The 24,913-nt window shown below is 37.4% G+C and overlaps 2 protein-coding genes across 5 annotated transcripts in view; both read left to right on the top strand.

Annotated features, from left to right (window-relative positions):
• tanc2b (tetratricopeptide repeat, ankyrin repeat and coiled-coil containing 2b) overlaps positions 1–24,913 on the top strand; it is a 218,256-nt gene that overhangs the window by 39,834 nt on the left and 153,509 nt on the right. The gene's annotated exons all lie outside the window — the stretch shown is intronic.
• Positions 10,708–13,298, top strand: LOC148971032 (uncharacterized; the record flags this gene model as incomplete). The annotated part of the gene is made up of 4 exons (XM_089122481.1): positions 10,708–11,572; positions 12,846–12,890; positions 12,949–13,004; positions 13,275–13,298. Coding segments are annotated over 4 exons (990 nt in total), but the record flags the coding sequence as incomplete, so codon positions are not given.

Raw genomic sequence — 24,913 nt, 5'->3', positions numbered from 1 at the left:
GCCGAGCCGAGTCCAGTCGAGCTGATACTGGTAATGGAAAAGCGCCAAAAGGTGAGCCGAGCCGAGTCCAGTCGAGCTGGTACTGGTAATGGAAAAGCGCCAAAAGCCGAGCCGAGTCCAGTCGAGCTGGTACTGGTAATGGAAAAGCGCCAAAAGGCGAGCCGAGTCCAGTTGAGCTGGTACTGGTAATGGAAAAGCGCCAAAAGGCGAGCCGAGCCGAGTCCAGTCGAGCTGGTACTGGTAATGGAAAAGCGCCAAAAGCCGAGTCGAGTCCAGTCGAGCTGGTACTGGTAATGGAAAAGCGCCAAAAGGCGAGCCGAGTCCAGTCGAGCTGGTACTGGTAATGGAAAAGCGCCAAAAGGCGAGCCGAGTCCAGTTGAGCTGGTACTGGTAATGGAAAAGCGCCAAAAGGCGAGCCGAGCCGAGTCCAGTCGAGCTGGTACTGGTAATGGAAAAGCGCCAAAAGCCGAGCCGAGTCCAGTCGAGCTGGTACTGGTAATGGAAAAGCGCCAAAAGGCGAGCCGAGTCCAGTTGAGCTGGTACTGGTAATGGAAAAGCGCCAAAAGGCGAGCCGAGCCGAGTCCAGTCGAGCTGGTACTGGTAATGGAAAAGCGCCAAAAGGCGAGCCGAGTCCAGTCGAGCTGGTACTGGTAATGGAAAAGCGCCAAAAGCCGAGCCGAGTCCAGTCGAGCTGGTACTGGTAATGGAAAAGCGCCAAAAGCCGAGTCGAGTCCAGTCGAGCTGGTACTGGTAATGGAAAAGCGCCAAAAGCCGAGCCGAGTCCAGTCGAGCTGGTACTGGTAATGGAAAAGCGCCAAAAGGCGAGCCGAGTCCAGTCGAGCTGGTACTGGTAATGGAAAAGCGCCGTTAGTTTGGTCATTTCTATAAAACGCACCCAAACCCTCTCTATACAAGGGAATTCCACACAACATTTAGTCACTCTCAGCAAACATACGACTCTCTCTAATTACACAATCTCACATGCACATGTGTGCCCATTCACAAAACCAGTTCACTCTGTTTTCTCGAACTTTTGTGACGCATTGCATGATTTGCATTGCAGAGTTTGTCAGCCCTTGTGTTTAAATGCATCTTAGAATAATCCTTTTGTAAACTCAACGCTGAGTCCCTTCTGCTCTCGTAATTGACTGTAAGCAGCTGTTCTGAGGGTTCAGGTGGAATAATCCGTTGTGTTTCCATCTGATTAATGTGGATGTGTGTATTTAGAGTCAGTCTGAAGGGGGCAGTACAGGCAATTCTTTTTTCACCCTCGCTCCCTCCTCCAGCCCATATCAGTGCTTGCCCATCAAACTTGGTCACCCAGGCTTATGCGAATGCAAGGCTTTCTGCTATTTAAAAGATGTGGAAACTCAAAATCAATCTGCAAAAGCAGAAACTAAACATTTAGAACAAGCGACCGTGAAATTGTCTCCCACCCCAGAATTCCTCAGGGTGTTTAAAGACATTACTTAAACTGTCACAGTGATATGAGTGGTGAACACCCAGCTCTTAGTCAAGGTTAAAGGTAGCGTGATATATTTCTGCACCGCCAGCGGCATAGAAGTCTGTTTGTTTGACTTGTGCAATTTGGTCGACAAATTGTGTTTGAGGAGGAACTACACGTTTGACAGACAGGGGAAGATCATTTTTCAGTTCAGTTTGTTTCAGAAACTACTCTTCACTTCATGCACTAGACTGATGTTACTCTTCAGGTGAGCTATGATGATTGAACAGTTGTTCAATAACCAACTAGTTGATTAGTGTGGTTAACTAGTATATATTTGCTCATCCCTGGTTGTAATTGACTGTTACTGTAACCAGGATTACGTATTTGTAATTAGATTGTATTGCATTTTAAAATACTCCTCATCAAACTACAATTTTGATTTTGATTGCATGTTATTTACCCAATGACAGTACATTAGATTGTATTGCTTCTTTGATGTCAGTTATGGTCACATGACATTTTTCGTGTTTCATTATGTTGATTTTTAAAAATTTTACATTTTTCTGATATATTTTATATTAGCTTTTCGTGAACTCACAAACCATCTTTAGGATCCTTCGTGTTGTTGAGAAAATTAGAATATATTTTCTTTATTTATAATTTCTTTATTTATAATATTTTTTCATTAATTTATATATATATATATATTGGAATATGCATATGTTAAAAAAAATGCTCAAATATATGTGATAAACAATCAAGGTCAAAAGTTATCTAAATTATATATTACCTAAATTATATATTACATTACTAACTAAAATTTTCATAATGTAATTTGTAATCAGTACTCTGTAAAAATGAATCATGGGTCTTAAAAAAAAATAAAAAAAAATAATTAAAAATAAATTAAAAATTAGAAAAAATATTTTCATTAAAAATAGTGATAATTAAAAATATTGTATTAAGAAAATTGTGATTCAGTGTTGGATAGAAAATATTGAGAAAATGTTACTAATAAAACCAAGAGATACATTTTCCTAATTTTTTAAGGAAACACACAATACACAATTTTGAGGGTTGAATTGAGGAACCGATTAAACTGATAAAATTAAGGAAAAAGGGCTATCAATTTATTTTAAGAGAATTACCTCAATTATGCGGTTTTATTTAGAGACACCATTGTTAGTTCCCAGCATGCTTTGCACATGGCTGGGAATGGAGAGGAAATATTGAAATTAAGTGTTATTATGTGGTTTTGAGTAAAGAGAAACATCTGTTAATGTTTATTGTTCAGTTATGTTTGACATTTGAAAGAGTTTCTATTATGTTGAAGTTTTGATCGTTACCATTGTGCAGAAGAATAGGCTTAGTAAGGTTGTGAATAACTGCATGTATTGCTACTCTGAAGCATATTGCTTTGTTTGTTGAGCAAAAACGTTTGTTCTAATGCTAGTGCATAGTAGCAAGTTTGGTTATGTGCTGTGCTAGCGGCATACAGTCTTTTAATAATGCAATAGACCTCAAAGTCAAATATTAATAGGTTATTTCCATTCACTCTAATTTCACACACTTTTGAGCATCAATTAAAAACAGCATATTTCACTAAAATATTATATTCATTTTATCATAGACTAAATAACATGATTTATTCAGGTAGATTGAAATGAAATAAATCAAGCCTTAACAACTCCAAAATATTCAAAGTAATATTGTTACCATAATTGTTTGAATTAAATAGCAGTGACATTTCTTACATCTACTCAGCACTGGTTGCGATTGGTTTTGCCTGTATCCTATCAGAGGAGAACACAGCAAAGTTTGTCGTGTGAGCTATTGAGTTCTCAGTACCTGAACCAGCCTTTTCCCCTGTCTTATTAATTGTCTTGATCTATCTCTCCTTCTGTCTATTTTGGTCTCGCTGATGTTCCTGAGATATTGCTGTGCTGGACTAGGTACCAGCAGCATCTTCAGTTCTGCCCTTTTGCCCGCATCTCCATATTACGTAAGGAAGGAAAGATGAAAGAAAGTGCTCGGAGGCACAGAATGACAAGCAGCTTCACACCAGCACTAAACTCATGATTCATCAACCATGAACCATCGAGATGCTGTTCGTCATGCTCCTGACAGACGTCCACCAGCAAACACTCAAATCCGCTGGGGATCCAGGCGGCACAATGAGCTTGAGGAGCTAACTTCATAAATATAACCATTTTTGAATATAAAATAAAATTTAATATTTTGTCATAATTTCCCAAAATTTCATCCAAGCTTTATAATTTCCCAATATATAATTCTAATAATACTAGATGAAATATGAGTAAGAAATAATCAACAACAATGAAAAAAATATATATAAGAACTTTATAATCTTACAGACCGTTTTACAGACTTTTAACCGTATATAATTTTACAGCAATAAATTGCATATCATTTTTCTGATATAATGTTAATTTACTGACCTTTTGAAGTATTAATATCTGTTTTGTTCCATTGTAATACACTGACAGCCAATCACAAAAGTAATGAAAGTCAAATGATCAATGGAAGCTCAGCTCGTCCACAAGGAAGTTAATATTATTATACAGAAGCTGCAGAGTGTCAATCACACAAAACATTAAACACCATCATGATAACATGTTGAAAATAAAAAAAATGCAATAAACATTATTTTAACATTACATTTACATATATTCATTTAGCTGACGCTTTTATCCAAAGCGACTTACAATTGCTATGTACTGTATGTCAGAGAACGCATGCCTCTGGAGCTACTAGGGGTTAAGTGTCTTGCTCAGGGACACATTGTGGATTTGAACCCGGGTCTCTCACACCAAAGGCATGTGTCTTATCCCCTGTGCCATCACCATCCCCATTTTACATTTAACATTAAAAGTAACCTAAAACCCTAATGTGCATAACTAATTAGAAAGAAAAAAAAGAAAATTATGAAGTTAATTATGATTATTTAAAAATATATATATATTAAATGTGAAGTGTCACACAGGGAATTTAAATTTTTTCACTGTAAATTATACAATGACTTGTTCTTTTTCACTTCCAAAAACTGTAAATTTATCTGTATTTTACAGTAAAATTACATTAAATGTACCTTTTATATATAGTTATTTACCTTTTACAGTAAGGAAACTTTCTGTTAACCAATTAACAGTTTTTCACTGTAGCATTTTTACCGTTACCGTAGATACCATCCATCCATTTTTTACCGTACCGTCTTTTTACCGTTAAAATCCCGATCATTTTTTACAGTGCAGTCTTCAGTCACATGGTCCTTCAGAAATCATTCTAACATGCTTATTTGGTGCTAAATAAACATATATAATGTTTTATAAATGTTGAAAACGGTTGTGCTGCTTCATATTTTTGTGAAAAGCGTGATTCTTCTTTTAAAGGATGAAATGAAAGTTCAAATGAACAGCATTTATTTGAAACAGAATTTTTGTAACATTATAATTGTCTTTACTGTTACTTTTGAACAATAGGATGGTTATTGAATAAATTGTTCTGACCCCAGAATTTTAAACGGTAGTACTGGGGGTGGGGCCTATACAGTAGAAATATTGGCTTGAATATTGGTCATATTGGCTTGCATTGAAGCAGGGACTTGAGACAATATTGTGATTATGTATTTTGACCAGTGAGCAACTAAAAACGTTCCAGAACACCGTGGCAACTGCATAGCAACACCCTAGCAACCACATAGCAACACCGCAACACCCTAGCATCCACATAACAACACCCTAGCAACCACATAGCAACACCCTAACATCCACATAGCAAGACCCTAGCATCCATATATCAACATCCTAGAAACCACATAGCAACACCATAGCAACACCCTAGCATCCACATAGCAACACCCTAGCATCCACATAGCAACACCCTAGCATCCACATAGCAACACCCTAGCATCCACATAGCAACACCCTAGCAACCACATAGCAACACCCTAGCATCCACATAGCAGCACCCTAGCAACCACATAGCAACACCCTAGCATCCACATAGCAACAACCTAGCATCCACATAGCAACACCCTAGCATCCACATAGCAGCACCCTAGCAACCACATAGCAACACCCTAGCATCCACATAGCAACACCCTAGCATCCACATAGCAACACCCTAGCATCCACATAGCAGCACCCTAGCAACCACATAGCAACACCCTAGCATCCACATAGCAACACCCTAGCATCCACATAGAAACACCCTAGCATCCACATAGCAACACCCTAGCATCCACATAGCAACACCCTAGCATCCACATAGCAACACCCTAGCAACCACATAGCAACACCCTAGCATCCACATAGCAACACCCTAGCATCCACATAGCAACACCCTAGCATCCACATAGCAGCACCCTAGCAACCACATAGCAACACCCTAGCATCTTGACCACATATAAAAGCAAGATTTCTCCAGGTAAATAAAGCTGTATAACCTCATAACTAAGTGTCAAATTGCCTTTGCATGGACATGTTTATTTCTTCTGCCAATGTAAATGAGGATCCAAGGCAAGCACAGATTCCTCCTTGCTTTTGCATCTGAGGTCATAGAATAAAGATTGTATATTAACTACAATTATCATAACATAACATGCACTTACATTGAACGCTCAGCGGGATATGCATTACATAACGCTCACCTCATTTGACTCACGATTATAGAAACTGAGGACAACAATTTATAGACGTTGAAGAGTTTCTAAAGACACTTAGCATTAGATTGGGTATAAGCCAGGCGCTGGTTTATTCAGCTATTTTCTTGTGTGAGACAGAGGTGAGGTCTGTCATCTGGGGGTGTCTTTTAATGAGAGAACTTGCATAAGTAACCCTGCGAAACACTCGGGCTGCTGGAATAATCTTTCATCTCAAACCATCAGGGAAATGTATAAGCGGAGAAGCAAAAATGAAGCCGTTTTAGAATGTGGAGGGGGAGAGCAATGAATTTGATAAGCTAGGTGAATGCTTAGTCGTTCGAGCCGATGAGGCCTTGGAATGATGTTGTGTTATTGTAGTCCAGCTCCAGATTGTTGTCCTTGTCGTCTTGAATCATTGCTTCGAGTTTACTGCCATAACGGTTTATTAATATGCTGATTTACCTTGCTGCTCAAGGTTGCAGTGGAGATTGTAGCGGCTCAGCTGTGTTGTTCTGGTGATCTCCTGATGTCTGAAGCCTGTATTGATCTGTCTGACTCCACATCCTCAACACCAGAACAAACACACTCCGGGGCACGGGTCGGGCCAGGTCTTTGTTAGAACATTTTTATCGGTATTATGACAGAATAAGGAAGCCTAAGACAATGTCTATTTTAATCCTTTTTATTAAGGATTAAGAAATAAACCTGATGATCTTTTTCCAAACGTTTTGGCCTTACGTCCACACTAACCGTGTTTTTGTCCTGCACTCTCTTTAAAGACGCTCTCGTTCATTTTCGTGTTGTAGTGTTGTAGTGAAGATACATGTATCTTCAGCTAAAGAAGATACATTTTACTTTGTACAATCTTCATATTACATTCCTGCAAATATGACAGAATATTTATTTGTAATTGCTGTCCTGCGACTCTACATGGGGGTAATTCATGGAAAAGCAATTGAGTCTATCAACAACAAACGAATGACTGATAAAGATTTACTCAACTGCAAATTAAAGCAGTGCTTTAGTGGCCTGCGCTTGAATGGACAAAAATGCACAAAATCATGCCAAAATGCCCATTTTGTTGAGTATCCTCGCAAGCAGGTATGTAAAGTGTGTGCAAAATGTACGTAAATACTTGTGAGAAAATGTGATGTGTGTCAGGTCTTAAAGTGACAGCAGCCTAATACACCTGAGGCTGTTAAAGGGATACTCCACCTCTGGAAAGATGAATGTGTATATAAAACGGGTCATTTATGTAGAAGAAATGTGAAATTATTTTTGAATTTGGAGCTTTCTAGACTGAGAAAAGCCAGAAAATGTATTTTTGGCTTATGTGGATGAAAGACAACAACTCCCAGAATGCACTCGCTTCGCTGCCCTAGGAGGCCACGCCTACCGGTAGCAGAGCGCAGTGGTCTAGGCTACTAGTGCGTTTCCGTGATGAGTCTGCCCGAAAATGTGTTTCGAGATCACCCAAAATGTCTGGGATTGGGCTTTTGCGTTACTTGGGCTATATTGGGCTTTAGCCTATGCCAATGGTGTTATTTTAATTTTTTTTTAAACAATTGCACAAAGCAAGCCAATCGACTTTTCCATGTTGATAAGAGCATTAAAATGAGGAAAAAAAATAATGGGACAAAAAGAAATCAAGAGACATTTAGAACAGATTAATATGTGAAATTAAGCGCAAGTTAACTATGACATTAATGCGATTAATCGTGATTAAATATTTTAATCGTTTGACAGCACTAAAATATATTAAAAACTTTAATGTTAGGTGTGATTAATTACAGAAAAAAGGCGATTCATTTGTTTATTTTTTTTTAATCAAATGGCAGGACTGATTAATATTTAATCTCATGTTTAATTTCTTAATCTAATGTTCAGATGATGTTAAAAAAAAAATTTGGTAAATATTTTAGTCTATTGAAATTCTTGATAATTTCAAATAGGGGTGTGCGATATGACGATTTTTAATCGTGGACGATTAAAATGTCTCCACGATCTGCTTTTGAAGAAATATCGTAGTATCGTGTTACAGTGCATTCTATCAGTTCAGTTCTGGCGCCCCCGTCTCTCAACTGTACAACGCGACGTAGCCTACACATGATCACACGTTAATGAATAGGTACGGGACACTGCAATTCACAAAAGTTCATTATTTGCATAAGCCTTGCCGGTTAAACATTTAATTCACGCGCTGATGCGCTGTTCTAACGTGCGCTTTCCTGACCGCATACCCCCGACGCTCACATCCACTAGAAGCCTGTCAAACAGCGCCTGAATACTGGACTAAGTTATCTCTCGAGTCTTATTAAGCTAATACTGTTAAATACACACAATGTTTACATAAACAGGCTATGTCTAAAGTCAAAGCAAACATTTGAGAGAATATCTGGTGTAATATGCGTCTATATTAAACGCGTCGCGTGCTGGTCTAAAAGCAACAGGAATAAATAGTAGCCTAGTGCCGCTTGTCCTTAAAGGGATAGTTCACAAAAAAAAAAAAAAAAATCCGTCATTATTTACTCACTCTAATGTTGTTCCAAACCTGTATTAATTTCTTTCTTGTGCTTAACACAAAAGACATTTTTTTTTTTTAATGTGGGTAACCAAACAGTTGCTGGTCCCCATTAACTTCCAGGAGAGAACCTATAAAAAAAAAACTATAAGGAGACCAGCAACTGTTCGGTTACCCACATTATTCAAAATAACTTTTATTTTCAACAGAAGAAAGAAACTTATTCGGGTTTAAAACATCTTGAGAGAGTAAATTAAGACAATTTTCATTTTTGAGGGAACTATCCCTTTAGTGTTAATAAAACAAAAAAACACAAGGAGAAAATCACTCACTGACTGAGAACTTTAATATATCTTTAATAAGAATCAATTTATTCAGTGAAGTCTATGTAGTGTTTTAATTTCATATTTGTTCGTTTAATTACTTCAATGCTACTGCTAAATACACCTACTGCATCTGAAAAAATAAAGCACTATTTATTTAATATGAATATTAATTTGTGTAATGTTTATCTTGTCTTATTTTTTTAATAACAAAGAAAATAATGACAAAGATTTTGTATCTTCGCCACTGGCCTAAATGTGTGGCTTTCTTTTTTCTTTTGTTACCTAAGCTTTGTTTTTAACATTGGGACATTAGTTTGGCTGTAATGAACAGCCACTTGCAAAATATTAAAACCAACTTGAAAAAGAATCGTGATAAAAAATCGTGATCGTGATTTTCCTAAAAAAATCGTGATATGATATATTTTCCATATCGCCCACCCCTAATTTCAAATACTAAACGGGCTCGTCTTATGCAGTGGATTACTATACCGACTAATTAAATCTTTATGCTAATGTTATCACTCCTCCTTATTATGGTGAAGCTCCTGTCTGGGGTCACAGCTTCATTTGCTCTTTTAGAATACCTGTCAATTACCACCTCTCTCTCTCTCTCTCTCTCTCTCTCTCTCTCTCTCTCTCTCTCTCTCTCTCTCTCTCTCTGTGTGTGTCTGTGGCAGACATGTGGCGCTGGCAGAATACTAATAGATTTGTCTTGAATCCATATTTCCACCAACAATTGTCTTTTCTCTCTGCTTATCTCAACTGAAACTTTTTCTCAAGACTTTTTCTCTGATTGCTTTGGAAACTTTGCTACCATTAGCGATGAATCATTATTCAAATGTAGCATTAGAACCGCAAATGTATTTGCATATCAATAAAACAGGTTATTATTTGAATGTGAATGTGATTAATGAGAGCGTTGCTGGTCCGGGGCAAGAAACGTTCATCTGCGAGTCCCTCTGATAAAGCGCTCTGTGAGAATCTTCACTCAATCTTACCCCTGGATAGTTGGATTCAGTTGATTTAGTGGTCGCACATTAAGAACCTTTGAAACTCTCTAACCTTTCCAAACATTCATTACTGTTCACAGCGGCAGCCGGCCGATCCTGGCCTCTCTCACTCCTGCTGTGCTTTCAATATTAATTAAACTCAATATGGCACTGTCACCGATCCAGCCGATGTATCAGAGCAGAATCCTGCAGGCCTGCTGGAGTTTATATTACTCTCATTCACTGTAACCTCAGACTTCTTCTTGGGCTTAGGTTAAATGCAATCCCTAGTCTTGGAATTTGCTTATCCATCCATCCATCCATCCATATGTGTATATATATATATATATATATATATATATATATGTACTGTATATATATATGAAGAGTTCAGATGCAAAAGCCTCTAAGTGTCATTGGAAATTTTCTTCTAAAATGATCATTTTTATCAAACTTGTATATTTAAGTTCAGGAATTTTGGGTAGGTAATCCTCATTGCAATTTAAGTGAAATTACTGAACTTAAATACACAAGCTTGATTAAAATGATCATTCTAGAAGAAAATTTCAAATGGCATAGAGGCTTTTGCATCTGAACTCTTCATATATATATATATATATATATATATCTTTACTATCTGTATCTATCTGTCCATCTGTCCATCCATCCATCCATCCATCCATCCATCTCATCCATCCATTCATATATCCATCCATCCATCCATCATTCCATCTATCTATCTGCCTGTCCGTCCGTCCGTCCTTCCTCCCGTCCTTCCGCCTATCCATCTATCTATTTGTTCATCGGTCCATCCATCTATCTATCCATCCATCCATCTATCCGTCCGTCCGTCCATCCATTATCTATCTATCTATCCATCTGTTCATCCGTCCGTCCGTCAATCCGTCCGTCCATCCATCTGCCCATCCATCCATCCATCCATCTATCCTTCCGCCTATCCATCTATCTATTTGTTCATCTATCCGTCCATCCATCCATCCATCTATCTAACCATCCGTCCATCCTCTATCCATCCATCGTCCATCAATCTATCCATCCATCCATCCGTCCATCCGTCCATCCATCCATCCATCTATCCATCCATTCATCCATTCATCCATTCATCCATCCATCCATCCATCCATCCATCCATCCATCCGCCTATCCATCAATCCGTCCATCCATCCATCCATCTATCCATCCATCCATCCATCTATCTAACCATCCATCTATCCTTCCGCCTATCCTTCCGCCTATCCATCTATCTATCCATTCATCGGTCCGTCCATCCATCATCCATCCATCCATCCATCCATCCATCTATCCATCTATCTAACCATCCATCTATCCTTCCGCCTATCCTTCCGCCTATCCATCTATCTATCCGTTCATCGGTCCGTCCATCCATCCATCCATCCATCCATCCATCCATCCATCCATCTATCCATCAATCCATCTATCTAACCATCCATCTATCCTTCCGCCTATCCATCTATCTATCCGTTCATCGGTCCGTCCATCCATCATCCATCCATCTATCCATCAATCCGTCCACCCATCCATCTATCCATCCATCCATCCATCCATCTATCCATCTATCTAACCATCCATCTATCCTTCCGCCTATCCTTCCGCCTATCCATCTATCCAGAGCCGGCTTCAGACCGCTTTTAGCAGGGGGGCATTTATTTTCAATGGGTGGGCACTAGGTAGGTATGGGGACTTTTTTTCCGATATTAGATATCCTATATTTATTATTGCTACTGCCTTTTCTGTTAGCTATTAACATGAAGTAATGCAACCCACACAATAAACACATAAAACATTACACATTGTTGCAAGACGAGCGACTCTTAAGAAATTTGATCAAGGGTTAAATAGGCCTATACAAAAAAAAAAAAAAAAAAAATTGCAAGACCGACTCTGACCACAGCTTTATAATAGCAAAGCTAACGAACATGTACATAGTCTCTCACTGACAGAATAGCCGTTTATATGCTATCTCAATGGCGGAAGTGAGAAAAAAAAAAAGCTAAGTTACTCATCTTTATTCTATGTTCTAACATAAGCATTTACATTCGTAGCCTTAAAAAAGCATCATGTAGTTACCTTTATCAAATAAAACCTTTAACACCTTTAACAAATAAAAAACACCCACAACATACACAGATATTATTCTACAATTTCCATTTACAAGAAAATATAGGCTTAAACACCTGTTTCTCCACGGCGGGAGTGAGTGCATTTCAGGACAATGGGCAGCGCAAAAACTAGGCCAACTAAACTATTAGTTTCATCGCGTGACAACACATAGTGAACATTACAGCCAGTTAGATAAATAGCTACACTTACGACTCGGACTCGACTGTCTTTGGTCTCGGTCTCGACTACAACACTGCACGGTAGAAGCACCAAATACCAAAGCCGGGCTGTCGTTGTCTTGCTGTATGGGGTAATCGATGTGTAAGGAGAAACTGTGGTATTGAACCATTTTCTAATTTCCATTTTTGGAGAGTTTTCATCTGTTTGCTTTGTTTTGAATGCAGGAAGCTCGCGCGGTCGCGCCAACTGAAAATCATTTCATTCAAGAACTAACGTGCGTGATTGGGGGGGGCGGCAGGGGGGTTTCCTCACAGCGTCACACTGGTTTTTATGTTGGCTTTATTGTATTTTCAGCTAATGAGCAGTTTGTAGACATATGTTTGTACTATTTCTCACTGAAATGTGAATTAAATTAAACTGATATTATTTTGTAAATTATATCATAATTCAATTTGGGGGGGCACAAAATACATTTGGGGGGGGCATTGCCCCCTAATGCCCCCCCCATAGCGCCGGCACTGCATCTATCTATCCGTTCATCCATCGGCCCGTCCATCCATCATCCATCCACCCATCCATCCATCCATCCATCCATCTATCCATCTATCTAACCATCCATCTATCCTTCCGCCTATCCTTCCGTCTATCCATCTATCTATCCATCCATCGTCCATCCATCTATCCATCAATCTATCCATCCATCCATCTATCCGTCCATCCATCCATCTGTCTATACGTCTATCTATATCTGTCTATCTGTCTGTCTATCTATCGTTCTGTTGTTGCTCATGTTCATTAAAATGTTGCTCATGTGTACATTAGAAGAGTTATTAAATAACATCAAATAATTAAATATATAAGATATTATATTATTGTAATAAAATATATGATTATAGGACATAGATTATTCAGTTTAGTGTTTTCCAAATGTAATGTGTGAATACTGATGGGATCACCAAGGACAGTAGGATAGGATGTTTAGTTTAGCTCCTGTTCTCCGTGACAGGTGTCTCCAGTTCCTCTAGCTTAAGGGACTAAGGGATTTGGATTGATTCACTATCCCAAATAAACTGTGACACTTGAATTGATGCCGGTGTTTCAGAAGGACCGGTTCTGCTTCATTAACTGGAAAAGAGCCAAATGAGATCTGACAAAGTGAGAAAGGAAAGAGAACGGGTGCGTGTTCGCTTGTTTAGTTAAACATAAGACATGACAGATGCCTAAAGGGACGACCCCAGTGTTTAAAGAGGTCATGCTGTGCTTTATTTATCTATCTATCTGTCTGTCTGTCTGTCTGTCTGTCTGTCTGTCTGTCTGTCTGTCTGTCTGTCTGTCTGTCTGTCTGTCTGTCTGTCTGTCTGTCTGTCTGTCTGTCTGTCTGTCTGTCTGTCTGTCTGTCTGTCTGTCTGTCTGTCTGTCTGTCTGTCTGTCTGTCTGTCTGTCTGTCTGTCTATCTATCTATCTATCTATCTATCTATCTATCTATCTATCTATCTATCTATCTATCTATCTATCTATCTATCTATCTATCTATTTATTTATTTATTTATTTATTTATTTATTTATTTATTTGCTTGCTTGCCTGTCTGTTTTTCTGTCTGTCTGAAATAATTTATTTTCCTAGCAACCACCTAAGACCTTCATCCCTTCAACCTTGAAATGTCAGTTTGAATGCACACATTTTCAACCGCACAACACTTATATAACCTTCAAATCTCTTTTGAAACCTCCAGAGTATTAAACTACACAGAGGTTATGCAACCTTCAAAATAACCTTCAAAACAAGGCATTGCCAATCCAACATTACGACAAACTTGTTTTTTGTAGTTATGAAACTCAGGTAATAGTGACTTTTTTTGTTGTTGTAACAAAACACTGACTATTATTAGTATAGCAGAGCTGCTGTAATATGAACAGAAGATGAGACTAGCAAGTAGCAACGCCAAGGCCATGGGTTCAGTTCCCACACTGGCAAACTATACACCTAGAATTCACCGTAAGTTGCTTTACCAAATGTATAACACATTGTTTATTTGATTAATCAAAGTCTTGTTTAGTCTACAGTTAATGAGCTAATGTGTTTGCAGAGCGCTAGATCATAAAGAGCCTTTGTTTTGTTTTGTTGGTAATCAATATACCACTTGCCTTCTCCAAATGCATTTTAGAGACACACAAGGGCTCTAATAGGGCTTTCGTTATATGCTTTATTTATGATGCATTACATGGCTGTGGCATCTAAAAGCCGTTAATTGTACCGAGCGTCCACAGCCTTGCTCCAGTGCTTCAAACTGCTCAGAGAGCATCATTTGTGTCTCATTAATTCTGTCTTTTGACTTTTGGTAACATCTAATGCAATTATCTGATTACATCATACGAGTCCTTATGAACAGAAATGCTTTCATAGAATAAATTAATGACTAATTTTCTTTTCAAAATAAACCTGTTTAATTGCATATTTGATGTGTGTGTGCTTGGGTTGGGGGTTGTTTAAGAGCAGTATTTGTCATATAAGGGCAGCATTACATTTTGTTTTTTGGTCCTGTGGTAGCCTTTTTGTTTAGATTTGCTTTTAATTTGTGAAGAGCTTATTATTTGTTTTTATTTCAAGGTATCATAAAGCAAAATTGCAGAGACAGTCTCCCTGCAGCAACTTCCAAGGTCCTGTTCAAGGGCATGACACTTTGAGGATGTGGATTTAGTAAAGTAGACTGCCACTACTAAAGCCTGTCATTAGTTGGTCCAACAGACAAACTCAAAATTGTAGATTTTTTGGTCTGTTCTGGATGTTAATCACACACTTTTTTGACTTGTAATAAAATGCACAATTTGCATTGACAGCACTATATTATTACGTATTAAAAGTACAGACTTTATTCAGAGTTTTTATAGATAATAGGCTATCATTTTCTTCATTAATGTCGTTTTTTAAAGAAATTTATGTTTGCAAATCTCCACTGACAGAGTATTAAGCAGTCCAATTTGTGTTTGCCCTTCTACTTTGCATCTATTTGCATACTGAATTGTGATTGTTCTTGCATATATTTAACATTTATAGCTGTCTGTACACTGCGTGGTGACGGTGATGATTCTTTGTTCGAGAACACTCAACATTCAGAGTGCATTCAGAGCTCTTTTAGCTCTTGCAAACGTTTAACGTGGAGTAGCACTGGCCCACAGCTTAGCTGTTACTGCTAACATCTGGTGTTGACATTATCCACTTTTACCTTTTACCGTGAGCATGATTCTGATTCTTTCTGAAATACTTCCTTCTGGTCAAATTATAAAGTTTGAATCAGGGGCTGTTTACATGAAAGCTTTGTATGCTTTTTTTCCCATTCATTTACACGACAACTGCGTTTTGGGGGCCTGAAATTTTTTTCAAAGTGCAAGTTTTTGTAAACTATATTTTTATCGTCTCTGTGTAAACTTAAAAAAACGCAAATATGTGAAAACTGTGAAAAGGCATGCACGAGTACTTGACAATCAAAATAACAATGGCGGACTACAGGACTGTGGTTGTGCTAGTCCAACGCATTCTCATCCTCATCCCATATACGACATTTTTGCCAAAGCGTAGACATCCAACGCACATGGTACCCTTTAGCGTCAAATGAGACGTTTCGGTTACGGTAAACCCTAACGGTCAATATAATTAATTGGTTTGAGTAGGACAAACTTAAATTCAACGAATTAGTTCAGTCAAATTAATTTTTTTGTGTATTTAGCACTTTCTTTTTCTTTCAAGTTCACAGAACTGATATATTTGAAGTAAACTGAACTGTTTCATTGTTTTGAGTTTTATTAAATTATTTATTTTAATTTAGACAAACTTAAGTTTAACTGAAACGGCTGGGATATCTATTTCCCAGCATGCTTTGCCGATGGCACTCGAAACAGAGTGTAAATGCTAAAATTAAGCGCAATATAATGGTTTTTTTTGTGTAAGAATAATGTTAAGTGTGAGATTTAGTAGTGATTAAAGTTTTGTTATGCTAATTTAGAAGAATTTCTGTTAATGTTCGCTTTAGGATGGTGACAAGTGGTGCATTCAGCTTGATTTGAGAGCAAATTATCCCCTTTATATTATCACGCTCATACAGCAAGTGCTTCTGTGCTTGTAAGTGCTTATAACATACTGTTTCTAATATGTTAGCATTCACTACGTCAGCAGATTAGCTTTTAAAGCTAAGTTTATAATATTAAAAGTGATTTGAGTTCTGCCAACTTATTCGGGTTTACAGTGTACTTCATAGATTTAAGTTACAGTAACTAATTAGTACTATTAACTTTATTTACCCAAGTTATCTTAACAATAAGTTATTGAGTTACTTGGAAACAAATCAAATATTTTTTTTATGCTTAAATTGTTTGAGTTTATAAACTTAAATGATTTAATCGGTTTCCTCAAACGGTTTGAGTTGAACTAACTCAAATTACAGTGTTTTACAGTGTAGGTTTAGGTCTGGGGTAGGGTTAGGGTCAGACCACTAGGAGGCGCCTTCTGCCCCATATATATCTGCATCTCATTTGACGCTAAAGGGTGCCATCGGATGCCTACGCTTTGGCAAAAGCGTCGTATATGACGCCTTGGCATGAGAACGGGCTCGCTAGTCAAGATACTGAGTTTATTAACGCTTCTTTAGCAAAGTGTAGATTTACTGCACCACTATGACTAGGACTACGACCAGCGGAGAAACATTATTTAGTCGGGGTGTAATGATCCCTCATGTCACGATTCGATACATATCAAGATCCTGAACTCACAATACGATATTATTGCGATACTCCAAGACATATGGTTAAAGGTTAAAGATTAAAATGCTAACTTTGATATTACATTGTGTGTGTAAATGAATAGTCTTGGACTTGGTGCTGGAAACCCAAAGCACAGGACAATAGAGACAACAGAATAACAATATTCTTGATTCTGAAGCTGAAAATACAGAATTATTTTAGACCAACATGCTTTCACTTTGACTTGATATAAAATATTTTAGGCCTCATTTTAGTGGTGACATCAGACATTTAGCATTATCAAGACACACAAATATTCCCTCGGTGCATCATTATATTCAACATTATATATAGTAGTTTAATGTAGTACTGACACTGAGTGAATTTTTTCTCGCATAGTGAATTTTATTTTGGGTGAACTAAACGCAATACATATTGTTGCATTTTTGTATTGTGATATATTGTGACACGATACATTGTTACACCCCTATTATTTAGCCTCATACGTCACAACATCGCCAACTAATTCTAATTCTGGCCTCGCCAACTACTGGCCTGGTATCGTAATACAGCATTTTAGTCGTCATCTGTAAGCAAAACATTTTTAGGAAAAGCTTTTCAGTTTTTGAAGCTACTTAGGTTATTTAGTCAAGATCAGTAAGTGATTTTCTTTAGTCATTTGTTGTTTGATTATCATTAATGATAGACTGCAGCAGATATATTTGGCTCCTGTCACTTTAAGAGCTACATGGATCTAATATACGCGTTTTTTTTTTTCCTCAACTGTGTACGTTTACTTCAGACATACTGTAACTTATATCGTTGTTGTTAACAGACCCTCAATGTTTTTGCTGTTCAGTAGTGCAAAACAAGGTTATTATAGTTAACTAAAACACACACAAAAAAAACACATACAAACAGTACATTAAGGAGTAGTTCAATTTAAAAAAAAAATTGCTGATAATTTACTCACCCCCATGTCATCCAAGATATCCATGTCATTCTTACTTCAGTCGAAAGAAATTAAAGTTTTTGATGAAAACATTCCAGGATTTTTCTCCATATAATGGACTTCAATGGGAACCAAACGGGTCAAGGTCCAAAAGACACTTTCAGTGCAAACTGTTCAAAGGGCTTTAAATGACACCAGACAATGAATAAGGGTCTTATCAAGCGAAACGATCGCTCATTTAAAAAAATAAATAACAGAGTTTAAGTTTTATAAGCTCAAATGCTCGCCTGTGATTCGCGTTTGTGACTCTCCTGTTTAAACTCGTTTATCAAAATGAACGAATCTTTTTTCGTGTCATTTTGTTGATTCAATGAACGAATTGACTTGGAAAAAGATTCGTTCATTTTGATGACGAACAAGTTCAAACAGGAGAGTCACAAAAGTGCATCACAGAACAGAGCAAGGCGACCATTTGAGCTTATAAAACTTAAACTTAGACTTAAACGATCGTTTCGCTTAATAAGACCCGTATTCATCATCTGGAATCGTTTAAAGCCCTTTGAACAGTTTGCACTGAAAGTGTCTTTTGGACCTTGAACCGTTTTTTGACTCCCATTGAAGTCCATTGTATGGAGAAAAATCCTGGAATGTTTTCATCAAAAACCTTAATTTCTTTTTGACTGAAGAAAGAAAGACGTGGACATCTTGGATGACATGGGGGTGAATAAATTATCAGCAAAAGTTTTTTTTTTTTTTTTTTTAAGTGAACTTATCCTTTAAAATCACCATGAAATCAAAATTCATAATTCATATTTTTTAATGGAATATTGCAATATTTATTATAAATGATTAATATATACTATTTATTAATGTGTCATCTTGCAGCGACATCTCTTCTCTTATGATGTGTTCACGAGGGCGGGGCAACCTGTCACTCAGATGAGATCCACCAATAAGAAACCACAACCATCCAATCGATTCCCCATGGACAAAACCAAGCCCCGCCCTACATTTTTTCTTGTTCGAAAAGCCATTTCACTAGGATTTATGTCACAATAGGGAAGAAAAGCTTATCACAACTTTTATTTCATGCTGATTTTAAAATACAATAAATCTTAACTAAATAAAATAAAATAAAAAACTTAAACTTATTTTATTTCAAACTTTTAACTTATTTTATTTCGAATTTTATTTCTAGGTTTAGCTAAAATTTTCGGCAAAATTAGTCAAAATTTTCCATTTTCATTTAGTTTAACTTAATATAGTAAAATAACAAAAACTAAAACTGAAGTAAAAAATTATAAAATCCATATAGACCTACATTTTAAGTTAATAAAAAAATACTTAAATTTTACCTAAAATGAAAACGGAAACAAAAAAGACTAGGAAAGACTAATCAGAAAATGTGAATAAAAATTATAGTATTATCTCAATAATACTAAAATAACATCGGTCCAATCACAATTTTTTCAGAACTGGAAAAAGAAAAGTCAGCACAAGTAATCCCTGCTGGAGTGATGAATGTAGCATGGCTAACAAAACACCTGCGATGACCCGAAGTTCCCTCACCACAGAGCCTTGACAATGACAAACAGCAGGAGCTTAATCAGTGAGCAGCAACACACACCACCACAGCCACCCCGCCAAATGCCTTCATCCAACACACAGCTGAGCCATCCGCGGCAGCGCAAGTAGTGGTGCCATGCGACCAGGAGAGAGCTCGTAGCAGGCTGGTGGGATACCGCAGCTCATCCCCATGCAACTTTACTGGGAATGAATCCAAAAAGTACATTTTATTAATGTGTGTGGATGAAGGCCCGGGTATACTTCCTTTTCTGCGTTCCGCTCCGTCTCGCGCACAGTCGTGTCCACACAGCTCACAAACTATACTCATCCATGGATGCGTTTGCCGTTTGGTTTGACACATGCACATTGCAATTGCTTCTTTAGACTTTACCAGACGTCAGAGGATGATGCAAGTTTGTCAAAATGCTGGGAGTGGGGTAAATTGAGCCAAATGGCCTGGGTTAAGTTGAGCCATGAAGTGAAGTGCATTGTTTTATAATGTTTCCTGGGGTGCACTTATAATGTTAGAATGATTTTTACATCAAATTGTCATCATTTAGAAACAAAAGGCATTTTTTCTAGCCCCTCGGATATGAACGCTCTGTTTTAAGGAGTGTGTCTGTTTTGAGACTTCAGTGTAAACGCCCACTGCTTTAATTTGCTAACATCTTTGCATATGAAATAGCTAGTATTACACTTAAAACTTAAATCTTAGAAGTGGATCACTCCTCCATACTAGTCCATAGGCTTCTTGAGGGATTGAAATTTGCTGGCCTCGAAAAGTTATTAAAGACATCATTAAAATAGTCCAAGTGACTACAGTGGCTCAATCTTAACTTTATCAAGCGACGAGAACACTTTTTGTGCGCAAAAAACAACAAAGATAACAACTTTATTTCAACTGTTCATTTACTTCTCATCTCGTCGCTTGATAAAGTTAAGATTGAGCCACTGAAGTCACTTGGACCCTTCTCAGTTGTAATGGAGAGTGGGGAGCCCATTTCCAAAGGGGCGTCACCAACGGATGCTCTGAGTCCAATTGGAGAGACCTAAAACCAATCAGAGCTATCGTCATCGTCTAAGGCCCGCCTCAAGGTTTGTGATTGGTGCCTCTATTTGGAAAAATTGGAAATGGGCTTGAATGTGCTCTTGGCCAGACTGACTTGCAGAGCGAATCTCAACTTTGCCGGAAGTTTGTCTGGGTTTTCAGTTTTTGTCACTTGCTGGTGCTTAGTAATTAATTGTAAAGTTTACTTTTTCTGAGTTCAAATGGGTTTCTACCCATTTTTCGGCGAATAACAATAAAATATTAGCGTTTTTGTCAGAATATATGGCTACATTTGAGTGGATATCAATACAAAATTCCGTTTTGAAACTCTAGATCATTGGTTCATTTACTCAAACTGCTTGAATCATGTCATCCTCTATAGGGCGCAGCTGATTGGTTCCTGCCATCAGCAGCCAATGAGCTCACTGCTCGACCTTCAAATACTTAGGCCCCGTCCACACTACTGCGTTTTCGTTTAAAAACGGAGACCTTTTGTACGTTTGCACCTCCCGTCCAGACTAAAACGGGAAAAACGAAGACCTAAAACGGAGAAGTTTAGAAACGCTGCAGCTCCGTTTTGCGTTTTGAATCTCCGGAGGACGTTTTAGTGTAGACGAGACAAAACATAGGACTTCAGAACATAGCTGTCAACCCTCCCGTTTTTTCCGGGTTTCTCACGTATTTTATCTATGTTCCCGCTGTCTTCCCGTTGTAGTATTTTCCCGTAAAATATCCCGTATTTTTACGTTCTGATTGTGTGAGACGTACAAGCTCGGACATATTCGGCTTGAAGTCGTTCATACTGGGATGCAGCGCCGCGCGCGCTGGCCGGAGACACACTGGCTGCGTGCGTCTCAGCTGCATGGCGTGACCGTTTTATTTTACTGTCTATGGTTTTTATTCCGGCTCCCATGTTAACAGATTAGAGCTTGCACACTGTCTGCGTGACACGCGCAAACGCGTGCATGCTAGAAATAGAACCAGATAGATACCTATTTTTCACGCGACACGCAAGCGTGTTGGAAGCGTTTCCAGGCAAATTTCCATTATTTTTGCCTATTTATATTTTCATGTAATTTTTTTTTTAAACAATCGAGTCCGGGTGTCCACTACAGGTCATAGCATAGGAATAAAATATCTTTTTTTTTTTCATTTGTTTCTTATGCTCTTAATAATGTAAAAAAAAAAATCCCTTATTTTGGCGATGGATTCCGGGAAATCTCCCTTATTTTCAATGTTCAATGTTGACAGCTATGCTTCAGAAACGCTGACGCAGGGGCTGACGCTCGGCTCCATGATTGGGTGTTATCAGTCATGACGTATCCGTCCATGATTCGTCAATCAATGTTTACACCGGCACGCGCATGCCCAGTGTTGGTGAATGGTCACGTGATCCGCGTTTTCAGTCGTTTTAGGCAAGGCAAGGCAAGTTTATTTATATAGCACATTTAATACACAATGGCAATTCAAAGTGCTTTACATAGAAGAAATTAAAATAATCAAAAGAAATCAGAATAATTAAAACAGTTTAGAATAAAAAATAAGAAATAATGAAAAATAAAAATTATGATAAAAATAAAATACAGTAAATTAAAACTATTTCGAATAAATGTGGACGGAGATCATTTCTAATACACAGATAAAACGCTGGTGTGGACGGAGATCGTATTCGTTTTAATTCTCCGTTTTTAAACGAAAACGCAGTAGTGTGGACGGGGCCTTAGTCAGCATTTGCCTCAGCAGTGCAATGTGCTTTCAGAAACCCTCCAGCTCCATCTATATAGATCTGCTACGGGTAATTCATGTACGCTATATTGTACAGCAGCAGCATGTCTTACTCATTTACAACATTTTGTTTTGTATATGTATTGGCCATAGCAAGTTCCATACTTGCCCTGCAGCTGCGTTGCAGATCTATTCTGCCAAGACCAAATATATCAACTTTGTCATAACACTCCGAGATTTGTCATGACAGAAAGAGGTTTTTAGGCCACAGTGGTGTAGTTACAGTACCTACCAGCAGGGGCAAACCAGCAAAACCCTGACTGATTGTTTTCATTAGTCTTCTGAAATAGAAAGCGAGAATGAGATCCGCGGTAGCGACTACGGGAAGAGGCAGTCACTTAGTTAATATGGTAATGTTCCCAGTCTATGCACATACCATAACAGGAAGCACTCTAGACGTGCCCCTGATAATGTTATTGGGTAAAATTAAAGCTTGAATTTCTCTCTGGTGTGCTTGCATGCTATCATCATCATAAGCATTACACTTCTGATTCATCCAGTCTAAATAAGTTCTGGATATTTTAGGAAGGTTTTATTGTTTTTTTCTACTCTTGTTTGCCTGTTTCTGAATTCAATTACATGGGGGAAAGCAATAAACCTGCTTAGTGCATTACACATAATGGCTTTTGGTAAGTCGTCTTCTCTCCAAAAGCATTGTTATGCCTTGGGTTGTGTGTGCAAGCATCTTTGTCAATGTTTAGTGCAATTTGTCAACAATGATTTGAATTGTGCCTTATGGTTAAAAGCCCTTGGACATTTGTATATTCGATCACTCTACAATATCATATTTGATACACAAATTTCTAAAGTCTCTAAATTATCGACATAATCAAAATGCTTTTTATCAAGTAAAAGCTTTTAGTGAAATTGTAAAAACGTCCACTTTTAGATTGTGGAGAGTTTTTGCTGTGAGTTTTTATAAAGTTAACATAAGAATTTGGTCAATCAGGCAATCTCGCAATCGTTGTATTGCATTGCATTACAAGTTTGAAAACTACAGATCATACAACTAAGCTTTTAAATATCATCATATTATTGAGAGATATAGAGTGATGACTGAAATTTATATGCATTTTATGTACATATAAACATCTTATTGATTTAAATCACACTCTCAGAAAAAAGGTACGAAAGCGGTCACTGGGGCTGTACCTTTTTAAAAGGTAAACATTTCAGGTGTTAATATGTACATTTCAGGTGCTAATGTGAACATTTCAGGTGCTAATATGTACATTTCAGGTGCTAATATGAACATTTCAGGTGCTAATATCTACATTTCAGGTGCTAATATGAACATTTCAGGTGCTAATATGTACATTTCAGGTGCTAATGTGTACATTTCAGGTGTTAATATGTACATTTCAGGTGCTAATATGAACATTTCAGGTGCTAATATGTACATTTTCAGGTGCTAATATGTACATTTCAGGTGCTAATATGTACATTTCAGGTGCTAATGTGTACATTTCAGGTGCTAATATGAACATTTCAGGTGCTAATATGTACATTTTCAGGTGCTAATATGTACATTTCAGGTGCTAATATGTACATTTCAGGTGCTAATATGTACATTTTAGGTGCTAATATATAAATTTTAGGTGTTAATATGTAGGCCTACATTTCAGGTGCTAATATGTACACTTCAGGTGCTAATATGTACATTTCAGGTGCTAATATGTACATTTCAGGTGTTAATATGTACATTTCAGTCGCTAATATGTACATTTCAGGTGTTAATATCTACATTTCAGGTGCTATTATGTACATTTCAGGTGTTAATATCTACATTTCAGGTGCTATTATGTACATTTCAGGTGTTAATATGTACATTTCAGGTGCTAATATGTACATTTCAGGTGCTAATATGTACATTTCAGGTGCTAATATCTACATTTCAGGTGCTATTATGTACATTTCAGGTGTTAATATCTACATTTCAGGTGCTAATATACATTTCAGTCGCTAATATGTACATTTCAGGTGTTAATATCTACATTTCAGGTGCTATTATGTACATTTCAGGTGTTAATATCTACATTTCAGGTGCTATTATGTACATTTCAGGTGCTAATATGTACATTTCAGATGCTAATATGTACATTTCAGGTGTTAATATCTACATTTCAGGTGCTAATATGTACATTTTAGTTGCTAATATATAAATTTTAGGTGTTAATATGTAGGCCTACATTTCAGGTGCTAATATGTACACTTCAGGTGCTAATATGTACATTTCAGGTGTTAATATGTACATTTCAGGTGTTAATATACATTTCAGGTGTTAATATCTACATTTCAGGTGCTAATATGTACATTTCAGGTGTTAATATCTACATTTCAGGTGCTAATATGTACATTTTAGGTGTTAATATGTACATTTTAGGTGCTAATATATACATTTTAGGTGTTAATATGAACATTTCAGGTGCTAATATGTACATTTTAGGTGTTAATATGTGCATTTCAGGTGCCAAAATGTTCATTTTAGGTGTTAATATGTACATTTCAGGTACATTAAGGTACCAATATCCTTTAGGTAAAAAAGTGTACCTTTTGAAAA

The sequence above is a fragment of the Pimephales promelas genome, chromosome 17 (genome assembly GCF_988280905.1).
Source record: "Pimephales promelas chromosome 17, fPimPro1.hap1.1, whole genome shotgun sequence".
Lineage (NCBI taxonomy): Eukaryota > Metazoa > Chordata > Actinopteri > Cypriniformes > Leuciscidae > Pimephales > Pimephales promelas.
This window is presented reverse-complemented; position numbering and strand designations above follow the sequence as displayed.